General features: G+C 41.7%; 1 protein-coding gene across 1 annotated transcript in view; it reads left to right on the top strand.

The window, feature by feature from the left end:
- Window positions 1-7796: 7796 nt before the first annotated feature.
- Window positions 7797-13525, top strand: part of LOC100465714 (EF-hand calcium-binding domain-containing protein 1) — a gene marked incomplete at its 5' end in the record, with an annotated part of 16044 nt that continues 10315 nt past the window's right edge. Inside the window, 3 exon segments of the mRNA XM_034652195.1 lie at window positions 7797-7829; window positions 7882-7898; window positions 13078-13223. Of these exon segments, the coding sequence (XP_034508086.1) occupies window positions 7797-7829; window positions 7882-7898; window positions 13078-13223 (196 nt within the window).

Genomic DNA, 13525 nt, shown 5'->3' with positions numbered 1-13525 from the left:
TTCCTAATAAAAGATATCTATATGCTCTTGAGTACCCAGGAAGTTTGAGGGACATTTTTTATCTGAAAGGAAGTTTCTTAGGATTGTTGTTCACAAAAATGCTAAAAGATAAGTTTATCGGGTTATTTGGTGATCATTTTTGGCATGAACATAAAAGTGTTCCTTTGTAGATGTGCATACATGATGACTGTGTCCTACTACAAGCAACTGTTACTAGACTGAGGAAGAAGGTGACCTGGCAGAAAGATTGTATTCTTTCCAGACTGTTGACTGTCTGGGAAACACTTTTCTCATCTTGCTGGTAGCCTTTTTTTTTTTTTTTAATTCACATAATTAACATATTATTAGTTTCAGAGGTGGAGTTCAGTGATTCGTCAGTTGTATATAACATCCCGTGCTCATTACATCATGTGCCCTGCTTAATGTCCTTCAGCCAGTTACCCCTTCCCTCCAGTAACCCTCAGTTTGTTTTCTTTTTTTTTTTTTTTAAAGATTTTATTTATTTGACAGAGATAGAGACAGCCAGCGAGAGAGGGAACACAAGCAGGGGGAGTGGGAGAGGAAGAAGCGCTCATAGCGGAAGAGCCTGATGTGGGGCTCGATCCCATAACGCCGGGATCACGCCCTGAGCCGAAGGCAGATGCTTAGCCGCTGTGCCACCCGGGCGCCCCATTCAGTTTGTTTTTTATAATTAAGAATCTCTTATGGTTTGGCTCCCTCTCTGATTTCATCTTGTTTTATTTTCCCCTCCCTTCCCCTATGTTCCTCTGTTTTGTTTCTTAAATTCCACATATGAGTGAGATCATATGATAATTGTCTTCCTCTGATTGACTTATTTCACTTAGCATAATAACCTCTAGTTCCATCCACGTCATTGAAAATGGCAAGATTTCATTTTTTCGGTGGCTGAGTAGTACATCGTGTGTGTGTGTGTGTGTGTGTATTCTTTATCCATTCATCTGTCGTTGGACATCTGGGCTCTTTCCATAGTTTGGCTATTGTGGACATTGCTGCTATAAACATTGGGGTGCCAGGTACTCCTTCGGATCACTACATTTGTATCTTTGGGGTAAATGCCTAGTAGTGCAATAGCTGAGTTGTCAGGTAGCTCTATTTTTAACTTTTTGAGGAAACTCCATAGTGTTTTCTGGAGTGGCTGCACCAGCTTGCATTCCCAGTAACAGTGTAAGAAGGTTCCCCTTTCTTCCTCTGCTGGTAGCCTTAACAGTCTTCTTTCTAATAAGGTATGGGAAGAAAATTTGACCAGGTAATGTTATGTGCAAATTTCTTTTCTTTTTTTTTTTTTTTTAAGATTTTATTTATTTATTTGATAGGCAGCCAGCGAGAGAGGGAACACAAGCAGGGGGAGTGGGAGAGGAAGAAGCAGGCTCATAGTGGAGGAGCCTGATGTGGGGCTCGATCCCACAACGCCGGGATCACGCCCTGAGCCGAAGGCAGATGCTTAACCACTGTGCCACCCAGGCACCCCAGGGCTTAGAAATCTTAATACCCAGTAATAACAAGCACACAGTGCCTAGACCCTGGTGTCTAAAAACCAGTCTACAGTAAAAAGAACCAGGATTCCTTGAAGAAGTAGCTGTACAGTGTGTAAAGGAAAACCCACGCTACACCTGTGTGTTTCTCTTTACTCTGCCATTACTACTACGCTTATACTTCTGACACTTCTGGTCTCCAGCTGTGTGGTTTTTCCCAGCAAGCTATCTTAAGTGACATCCCAGCCATTTCTAGTCCTGACACTATCTGAGATGGCATCAGATCCCATAGGTTGAGTTCAGTTCCACAAGACTATCTCCCATTTCAGATGCCCATCACGAGTCCGGGTTGTTACCTTTATTCCTGACTGACTGGCTGTAAATCGGAAGTCCAATTAATTTGCTAGAGCAGCTCACAGAACTGAGGAAAACAGTTTACTTAATAGATTACTGATTTATTATAAAAGGCTATAATCAGGAAGAGCCAGATGGAGGAGATGAATAGGGCAAGGTATGTGGGGAAGGGCATGGAGCGTCCACTCTCTCTCCCAGGACCTTCGTATGTCCACCAACCCAGAACCTCCCTGAACACTGTACTTTGGGGGTCTTCATGAGGTTTCATCACATAGGCATCATAGATCATTAAATCAACATCTCCTCTGCAGAATAGGGGGTGGGACTGAAAGTTCCAAGCTTTCAATCAACGGTTTGGTCTTCCTGGTGACTAGCAGTCACCTCATTAGAACAAAAGATTCCCATCACCCCTGATGTTCTAAGGGATTTAGGAGCTTTGTGTTGAGAACCAGGGTTAACATAAATTGAACAAAAGGTACTCCTACAGCTCACATCAGGAAATCCCAAGAGTTTTGGGAGCAATGTGTCAGGAACCAGGGGCAGGGACTAATATATCCTGTTATCTCACACAGGGGTAATACGAGATCGGCCTGGCAAGTAGTGCCAGAAAGTAAAGAGGTGAAAAAGCCAATGGATTATGCTATATGAAACATACAAGAGCCAACTTGAAAGCTCCCAGTGCCCCAAACTGGAACAAGTTGAGCAAGAAAATTAACAATTATTACAAAATAAGTATATGTGACCCCCCCATAGTGATATAAATAATTGAGTAAGTAAATGGGAAAAGACCTCTTCCTTTGAGGAGAACTCCGAATAATAGTATAGATACTCCTTCCCAAGAAGTGGGATTCCATTTTACTTGAGCAATTGGCTTCTAAAGAATAGATTGTGGAAAGGGAAAACAGTAACTACAATGGAGAACCACGTAGACTAGCTTAACCAAGTGATCAAAGTTATCAGCAGTTAACCTTGTTAATATGTATCCCCCTGACATGTGAGGATAACATTAATTTATCTCTAGTATTTTCCCCCAAAACACCTAACCATGGTCTAATTGTGAGAAAAACATTAGGCAAACACAAATTGAGGAACATTATGCAAAATAAAATCTCAAGATCACGAAAGACTGAAAACTATCACAGATTTAAAAAGATGACAACCAAGTATATCTTGGCTTGGATTCTGGAACCCCCCAAAAAAGGACAGTAGTAGGAAAAGTGGTAAAATCTGTAGTTTAGTTAATAATGTGTCAATGTTAGTGTATTTGTTTTGACAACTGTACCATGGTTCTGTAAGGTGTTAACAGGGACAGAGTGAAGATTTTATGCAAATTCTATCATTACTTCACTTACGTGAATCTAAAATTATTCCAAAATAAAGTTAAGTAACATGGGTCAATCTCTAGCACCTCACCATTCTCATTACCTGTGATCTTTCACATATCATTTTCAGTGGTTCCTTGACCTCATGAGTAAGATCTTAAGATACAATGAAATGTGAGCTTACATGGATAAAACCAAGAAAGTTATTACCTGATGAAGATTGTGCCCCAAATCCTTGATAGCTGTGTGGAATGACTTTTTAATATTTGACTCAGAGCATCTCCTGACTCTTAAAACCTCCCTTTCCTCAGGGATCCATTTTCACATTGTTGGTGCTAACATTGCCCCTTGCTGATAATTTTCTCCCTCAGAATTGAGCAGCACTACTTTCAGGCAATCATTAACATACTCTGCACTCCATACAGTGCATCCACACCTGAGCTTCCTTTTTCTTCATATTCAAAAAAAAAAAAAAAAGAAGAAGAAGGCATTCCAAGTTTTATTCTCAGAGCAGCTGTATCCCCTTCTGTGACCTAGCCTTGAAAAGTCACATTGCCTCATTTCCACTGAGCTCTACTGATTGAAACAGTCACACACACACACACACACACACACACACACACACACACACACACACCCTGCCCCCTCCTAGTTTCAAGTAAAGGAGGGACCCTCCCATCTCTCAGAGGAAACTCAAAGTCATTGTACAAAGAGCATATGGGATGGGGTGGACTGTTAAAATTGGGAAGACAAACTTGTCCATCTAAGCTCACCACTCATAAGGTAGTTTCGAGAATCTACTGCGAAAGTGTCCTAAGTGCAAATATGATCCTGTTAACTTGCCAGCCAAAATTTTTCAGAAACTTCATTGTAAAGTCAAGTTTGCCACCTAGCCACACCAAACCATCTGCAGGCAGCTCTCGGAATATGCCTCCAAGCTGCCTCCTCTGGCAAACGCTCACTTTGGCAGGCCTTAGCTCAAGTGACACCTCCGTGGGACTTTTAATTTCCTACCACCTCCCTCAATTGATTATTCCTTCCTTTGGGTCACCGTCAAACACCATCAATCATACTGCTTGTCATTCCTTGTTGCACTTTTTTATGTCTTAGCCAAAGTGTAACAACTTGGGCAGGAAGCATGGTGTATTCATTGCCTGGTTCACAGGAGGCTCTTAAATGCTTATTGGATGGATAAAAATGAGCTTTATGTCATATTTCAGGGCTTATGGTCACACTATGGAGCCTGAGAATCTAATTCAGTTCATAAAACAGTATTAGTAGGTACCTTTGTAATTGCTTATTCAGATTTGTCTACTATTCCGCTAAGAACCAAATCATTTTGACCATTGTAAAACCCTAAGGTTGTGAACTGCATATGTGCTATGTGTTATTGATTTCAGTTGGGCGACATGAAATCATTGCAAAGACAGCATCTAAAATTTCTCCCCACCTTCCCTATAAAAAAGAAAAGAAGGGGGTTGGAAGAGAAAAAAGAAATAGTAACCAGCTCTCCTTCCTAACTCTTCTGGTTCTTTCAAATAATCTTTGATTCAGAGAACTGGGCTTTTAGAAACTGAAGTAATCTCAGAGATCATCTAGGATAATACCCAGTTTCATAGGTGAGGACTCTGAGCCATAAAGAAGCTGTATGACTTGTGTAAGGCCGCTGTTAAGTAAAACACCGAAGTGGAATCTGGGCACGTTAGTACCCCCAGCCCGCTAAATCTAATCCCTTAATTCTCAGTCCTGACAATGCATTAGAACCATCCATGCACTTCTTTAAAAATACTCTTTTCCTAAGTCTAGAGTGAAATCTAGGTGTATGAATATTGGAAATTTTTGTTTGAAAATTAGTCACCAGGGGCGCCTGGGTGGCGCAGCGGTTAAGCGTCTGCCTTCGGCTCAGGGCGTGATCCCGGCGTTATGGGATCGAGCCCCACGTCAGGCTCCTCTGCTGGGAGCCTGCTTCTTCCTCTCCCACTCCCCTTGCTTGTGTTCCCTCTCTCACTGGCTGTCTCTATCTCTGTCAAATAAATAAATAAAATCTTTAAAAAAAAAAATTAGTCACCAAGTCCTACTGATTTTCTCTAACATCTCAGGCCCCTTCCCACTTTTTGACCTCATTTCCACCTCCCTAATCAAAGCCCTATCATTCCAAGCCTGGCTTTTATGCTTCCAGTTTTCCCCTTCAATATAATTTTGCTAGATGAATTTTCCTAAACCACTTCTCAACCCTTAGGGCCTAGAAGAGTCAACCCAGCTCTTGTTTAAAAGCTAATTTCTGGGCTTCTGTGTGGCTCAGTTGGTTAAGCATCTGTCTTCAGCTCAGGTCATGATCCTGGAGTTCTGGGATCCAGCCCTGAATAGGGCTCCCTGCTCAGTGGGAAGTCTGCTCCTCCCTCACCCTCTGCCCCTCTTCCTCACTTGTGCTCTCTCACAAATAAATAAATAAAACTCTTAAAATAAAAGCTAATTCCTGGGCCTGATGTTAGCAATTCTGACTTGGTAGGTCTGGAGCAAGACATAGATGGGAATCTGGATTAAACAAACAATGGAGAGGGGGTTGATTTTCTCTTACAGATGGTCCAAAGATGGTCCATGAGAAAAATCACTGCTCCAGTAAAATGCAGCTGATGTTTGAACAACCTGGAGGATACAAGCATCAACACCGACACAGTTGAAAATCCATGTTGGACTCCCCAAAACCTTAACTACCAATAGCCTATTGCTGACCTTACTTAAAAGTCAATTAACATATTTCGTATATTTTATGTGTTATATGCTTAAAGTAAGTAAAGAAAAGAAAATGCTATTGAGAAAGTCATAAAAGAATGGGGCACCTGGGTGGCTCAGTCCGTCAAGCCTTCAACTCTTGATTTCAGGTCAGGTTATGATCACAGGGTTGTGAGATCGGGTGCTGCGGATGGAGCCTTAAGATTCTCTCCCTCTCTCTCTGCCCCTCCCCACTCTCCGTCTCAAAAAAGAAAGAAAGAAAATCATAGGAGAAAATACATTTACAGTACTGCACTATGTTTATTTATTTAAAAATCACATTTAAGTGGACCCGCAGTTCAAACCTATGTGGTTCAAGTCAACTGTAAATGTTGATTAGGCTGGTTAAGATGGTGGAGGAGTAGGGGACCCCATTTTCAGCCAGTCCCCTGAGTCGAGCTGGATAGGTACCAGACCAGCCTGAACATCCACGGAATCAGCCTGAGACGCAAGGAAGATACATCTGGATCTCTACAAATGAACATCTCCAGCGCTGAGTATTGAGGTACAAAGCGAAGCCGTGAAACCGCGCACAGATATCGGAAGATAAACGGAAGGGGGTGGGAGCCGCCGCGTTCGGGCGCCAGGAAGGGGTAGCCACCTGCACAGGGAGCGGGCGGACTCGCGGACGGCACCGGCGAGACAGCAGACTGAGACCGTGAGCCGGGAACGCACGCCACCAGGCATCTCATGGAACTCTGGAACTCCGGTGCACTCACTGGATCCAGACTGAGATCGGGAGCTCTGGGAACGCGTGGAGGGGGGGGTGGCTGGCGGCTGGCGGCATTAGAAACACAAAAGACAGAGAAGTGCTGGCCCTGGAGGTGAGGGCTGGGTCGCTGGGTGTGGGGCGCACATCCCGGGATGCTGTAGGGTTGGGCAGCACCAACAGTAACAGAGTTAAAGTGGCCAGAACATCAGTGGAGAACGGTCCACAATCCCTCTATTCTGAGACAGAGGCTGAGATTGAGCCACTGCTGCTCTCTCAGAAGAGGCACAGCAGACCGCCAGGGAAAGCCGCCAGAGAAAAAAAGCCTGGAAATACCGGCTCACAGGGTGCCAATCCCCATCCACCCTCACAGAGGACACAGAGACTCTACCCAAACAGGGTTGCCTGAGTATCGGCGTGGCAGGCCCCTCCCCCAGAAGGCAGGCTGAAAAATCAAGAAGCCCATACCCTGGGTCGCCTGGGTGGCGCAGTCATTGAGCGCCTGTCTTTGGCTCAGGATGTGATCCCGGCGTTCTGGAAAGGAGTCCCTCATCGGGCTCCTCTGCTGGGAGCCTGCTTCTTCCTCTCTCACTCCCCTGCTGTGTTCCCTCTCTCGCTGGTTGGCTCTATGCCACATAAATAAATAAATAAAATCTTTAGAGAAGAAGCCCACATCCCTAAGATCCCTATAAAACAAGGGGCACGGCCTGGGACCCAGTCAATAATTTGGGCTCTGGACAACCCCTCAACCTCTCCTCATCAGAATGACAAGAAGGAGAAGTCCCCCCCCCCCAGCAAAGAAAAGACAGTGAGTCTGTGGCCTCTGCCACAGAAATAATGGATATGGATGTAACCAAATTATCAGAATTGGAATTCAGAGTAACAATGGTCAAAATGATGAGTAGACTTGAAAAAAGTATTAACGAAAATGTTACTGAGAATATAGAATCCCTAAGGATGGAAATGAGAGCGAATCTGACAGAAATTAAATATTCTATGAGCCAAATGCAGGCAAAACTAGAGGCTCTGACAGCCAGGGTCACTGAAGCAGAGGAACGTATTAGCGAATTGGAGGATGGGTTAGTAGAAGAAAAAACGAAAATAGAAGCTGGTCTTAAAAAAATCCATGCCCACGAATGTAGGTTACAGGAGATTACTGACTCAATGAAATGATCCAATGTCAGAATCATCGGCATCCCTGAGGGGGTGGAGAAAAACAGAGGTCTAGAAGAGATATTTGAACAAATTGTAGCTGAAAACTTCCCTAATCTAGCGAGGGAAATAAACATTCATGTCCAAGAGGCAGAGAGGACCCCACCCAAGCTCAACCAGGACAAACCTATGCCACGGCATGTCATAGTGCAATTCGCAAATATTAGATCCAAGGATACAGTATTGAAAGCGGCCAGGGCAAAGAAATTTCTCACGTACCAAGGCAAAGGTATCAGGATTACGTCAGACCTGTCTACAGAGACCTGGAATGAGAGAAAGGCTTGGGGGGGCATTTTTAAAGCTCTTTCAGAGAAAAACATGCAGCCAAGGATCCTTTATCCAGCAAAGCTGTCATTCAGAATTGATGGAGAAATAAAGACGTTCCAAAATCGCCAATCATTAACCAATTTCGTAACCACGAAACCAGCCCTACAGGAGATATTAAGGGGGGCTCTATAAAGGTAAAAAGGCCCCAAGAGTGATACAGAGCAGCAAGTCACAACCGATACAAAGACTTTAAAGAGAAATGGCATCATTAAAATCATATCTGTCAATAATCTCTATCAATCTAAATGGCTTAAACTCTCCCATAAAACGCCACAGGGTTGCAGATTGGATAAAAAGACATGACCCATCCATTTGCTGTCTACAAGAGACTCATTTTGAACCCAAAGATGCATTCAGACTTAGAGTAAGGGGATGGAGTACCATCTTCCACGCAAATGGACCTCAAAAGAAAGCTGGAGTAGCAATTCTCATATCAGATAGACTGGATTTTAAACTAGAGGCCATAGAGAGAGATACAGAAGGGCACTATATTATTCTTAAAGGAAGTATTCAACAAGTGGATATGACAATTATTAATATATATGCCCCCAACAGGGGAGCAGCAAGATACACAAGCCAACTCTTAACCAAAATAAAGAGACATATAGATAAGAACACAGTAATAGTAGGGGACCTCAACACCCCACTATCAGAAATAGACAGAACACCCTGGCAAAAACTAAGCAAAGAATCAAAGGCTTTGAATGCCATACTCGACGAGTTGGACCTCATAGATATATATAGAACACTACACCCCAGAACCAAAGAATACTCATTCTATTCAAATGCCCATGGAACATTCTCAAGAATAGATCATGCTCTGGGACACAAAACAGGTCTCAGCCAATACCAAAAGATTGAAATTATCCCCTGCATATTCTCAGACCACAACGCTCTGAAATTGGAACTCAACCACAAGGAAAAACCTGGAAGAAACTCAAACACTTGGAGGCTAAGAACCATCCTGCTCAAGAATGACTCGATAAACCAGGAAATCAAAAAACAAATTAAACAATTTATGGAGACCAACGAGAATGAATACACAACGGTCCAAAACCTATGGGATACTGCAAAGGCAGTCCTAAGGGGGAAATACATAGCCATCCAAGCCTCACTCAAAAGAATAGAAAAATCTAAAATGCAGTTTCTATATTCTCACCTCAAGAAACTGGAACAGCAACAGAGGGACAGGCCTAACCCACTGACAAGGAAGGAGTTGACCAAGATTAGAGCAGAAATCAATGAATTAGAAACCAGAAGCACAGTAGAGCAGATCAACAGGACTAGAAGCTGGTTCTTTGAGAGAATCCATAAAATTGATAGACCACTGGCAAAACTTGTCCAAAAACAAAGAGAAAGGACTGAGATTATTAAAATTATGACTGAAAAGGGAGAGGTCACGACCAGCACCATTGAAATTGCAAGGATTATTAGAAACTTTTATCAACAGCTATATGCCAAAAAACTAAACAATCTGGAAGAGATGGAGGCCTTCCTGGAAACCTATAAACTACCAAGACTGAAACAGGAAGAAATAGATTTCTTAAATAGGCCAATTAACTATGAAGAAATTGAGTCAGTGATAAACAACCTTCCAAATAATAAAACTCCAGGCCCAGACGGTTTTCCTGGGGAATTCTACCAAACATTCAAAGAAGAAATAATACCTATTCTCCTAAAGCTATTTCAAAAAATAGAAACAGAAGGAAAGCTACCAAACTCATTCTATGAGGCTAATATTACCTTGATCCCCAAACCAGGCAAAGACCCCCTCAAAAAGGAGAATTACAGACCGATTTCTCTAATGAATATGGATGCCAAAATCCTCAACAAGATCCTTGCTAATAGAATCCAACAGTACATTAAAAGGATTATCCATCATGACCAAGTGGGATTCATACCTGGGATGCAAGCATGGTTCAACACTCGCAAATCAATCAATGTGATACATCATATCAACAAGAAAAGACTCAAGAACCATATGATCCTCTCAATTGATGCAGAAAAAGCATTTGACAAAATACAGCATCCTTTCCTGATTAAAACCCTTCAGAGTGTAGGAATAGAGGGTACATTTCTCAATCTCATAAAAGCCATCTATGAAAAGCCTACTGCAAGCATTATTCTCAATGGGGAAAAGCTGGAAGCCTTTCCCTTAAGATCAGGAACACGACAAGGATGCCCACTCTCGCCACTATTATTCAACATAGTACTAGAAGTCCTTGCAACAGCAATCAGAAGACAAAAAGGGATCAAAGGTATCCAAATCGGCAAAGAAGAAGTCAAACTGTCTCTCTTTGCAGATGACATGATACTCTATATGGAAAACCCAAAGGAATCCACTCCCAAACTATTAGAAGTTATAGAACAATTCAGTAAGGTGGCAGGATACAAAATCAATGCCCAGAAATCAGTTGCATTTCTATACACGAATAACGAGACTGAAGAAAGAGAAATTAGGGAATCCATCCCATTTACAATAACACCAAAAACCATACGTTACCTTGGAATTAACTTAACCAGAGACGTAAAGGACCTATATCCTAGAAACTATAGATCACTTTTGAAAGATATTGAGGAAGACATAAAAAGATGGAAAAATATTCCATGCTCATGGATTGGAAGAATTAACATAGTTAAAATGTCCATACTACCCAGAGCAATCTACACTTTCAATGCTATCCCGATCAAAATACCGAGGACATTTTTCAAAGAACTGGAACAAATAGTCCTTAAATTTGTATGGAACCAGAAAAGGCCCCGAATCTCCAAGGAACTGTTGAAAAGGAAAAACAAAGCTGGGGGCACCACAATGCCAGATTTCAAGCTGTACTACAAAGCTGTGATCACAATGACAGCATGGTACTGGCACAAAAATAGACACATAGACCAATGGAACAGAATAGAGAACCCAGAAATGGACCCTCGGCTCTTTGGGCAACTAATCTTTGATAAAGCAGGAAAAAACATCCGGTGGAAAAAAGACAGTCTCTTCAATAAATGGTGCTGGGAAAATTGGACAGCTACATGCAAAAGAATGAAACTTGACCACTCTCTCACACCATACACAAAAATAAACTCCAAATGGATGAAAGACCTCAATGTGAGACAGGAATCCATCAAAATTCTAGAGGAGAACATAAGCTGCAACCTCTACGACATCGGCCAAAGCAACCTTTTTCATGACACATCTCAAAAGGCAAGAGAAACAAAAGATAAAATGAACTTATGGGACTTCATCAAGATAAAAAGCTTCTGCACAGCCAAGGAAACAGTCAAAAAAACTAAGAGACAGCCCACGGAATGGGAGAATATATTTGCAAAGGACACCACAGATAAAGGACTGGTATCCAAGATCTACAAAGAACTTCTCAAACTCAATACACGAGAAACAAATAAACAAATCATAAAATGGGCAGAAGATATGAACAGACACTTTTCCAATGAAGACATACAAATGGCTAACAGACACATGAAAAAATGTTCAAAATCATTAGCCATCAGGGAAATTCAAATCAAAACCACACTGAGATACCACCTTACGCCAGTTAGAATGGCAAAGATAGACAAGGCAAGAAACAACAATTGTTGGAGAGGATGTGGAGAAAGGGGATCCCTCCTACATTGTTGGTGGGAATGCAAGTTGGTACAGCCACTCTGGAGAACAGTGTGGAAGTCCCTTAAAAAGTTAAAAATTGATCTACCCTATGATCCAGCCATTGCACTACTGGGTGTTTACCCCAAAGATACAGACGTAGTAAAGAGAAGGGCCATATGCACCCCAATGTTCATAGCTGCATTGTCCACAATAGCCAAATCATGGAAGGAGCCGAGATGCCCTTCAACAGATGACTGGATTAAGAAGCTGTGGTCCATATATACAATGGAATATTACTCAGCTATCAGAAAGAACGAATTCTCAACATTTGCTGCAACATGGACGGCACTGGAGGAGATAATGCTAAGTGAAATAAGTCAAGCAGAGAAAGACAATTATCATATGATTTCTCTCATCTATGGAACATAAGAACTAGGATGATCGGTAGGGGAAGAAAGGGATAAAGAAAAGGGGGGTAATCAGAAGGGGGAATGAAACATGAGAGACTATGGACTATGAGAAACAAACTGAAGACTTCAGAGGGGAGGGGGTGGGGGAATGGGATAGACTGGTGATGGGTAGTAAGGAGGGCACGTATTGCATGGTGCACTGGGTGTTATACGCAACTAATGAAGCATCAAACTTTACATCGGAATCTGGGGATGTACTGTATGGTGATTAACANATGTACTGTATGGTGACTAGCATGATATAATAAAAAATCATTAAAATAAAAAAAAAGGCAACAGTAAATGTTAATTTTCTAACTAGGCGTTCAAGGCCCTCTGCCATTAGCCTACCCTCTTCAATCTTGTTTTTCACTTCTCAACTTGCTGTGCTCCCAATAAAGCATATTCAAACCCAACTGCAATTCTACTTCTTTCCTTTACCCATGTTTTCTCTCCCTGGAATTCTCTATTGTACTACCCTCAACACATTTTTTCCTGTGTAAGTACTATGCATTCTTCAAGTCTCTGTTCAAAGTCTGCTCCCATGAAAATGGCCCAACTCCTCTTTCCCACATTGATTTCTCTTTCTTTACATGTCTATAATGGTGAGTGTTAATATTACATAATTTTTCATTTACGTACTATCTTATGAGACTTCTGGGTGATGCCCAGAAAGGTAAGCCCTTAAGTAACAAGTCATGTCGTACTTTTTAATCACTAGAGCATCTAGCACCATAGGAACAAGGAGCTGCTTAGTGAATTATTTTTTATTAGATTGGTGTACTCGAGGACTAAGTCTGAGCTGTATTTATTTGTATTTTTATTTTGCAGTCAAAAAAAGTGAAGTAGAGTGTCTCCTAAGAGTTTTTCACAGCTTGGTGGAAAAAGCTAATGTAAGACTAAATAACTTTGGTCTAGATCGTAATGCGTTTCGAGCGATCCTGCACAGTATATTTGGAATGACTGATGATATGCTAATGAATAGGGGTAAGAGTCTCAGGAAATTGAAATGGGCCAAGCTGAGATGGCAATATATATGGTATATGTATTAATATGTGGCAAATATATATTTGTAATGACAGATTTTTATAGGGCAAATTTATTTTTATGTATATGTATTCAGTTGTCATCAAAGAATCTGAATTTTTTATTTTTTTTATTTTTTTTTAATTTTGTGTTTTTGTTTTTTTTTTTAAAAGATTTTATTTATTTATTTGACAGAGATAGAGACAGCCAGCGAGAGAGGGAACACAAGCAGGGGGAGTGGGAGAGGAAGAAGCAGGCTCATA

This window comes from Ailuropoda melanoleuca, chromosome 1 (assembly GCF_002007445.2).
Source record: "Ailuropoda melanoleuca isolate Jingjing chromosome 1, ASM200744v2, whole genome shotgun sequence".
In the NCBI taxonomy this organism is placed as follows: domain Eukaryota; kingdom Metazoa; phylum Chordata; class Mammalia; order Carnivora; family Ursidae; genus Ailuropoda; species Ailuropoda melanoleuca.
This window is presented reverse-complemented; position numbering and strand designations above follow the sequence as displayed.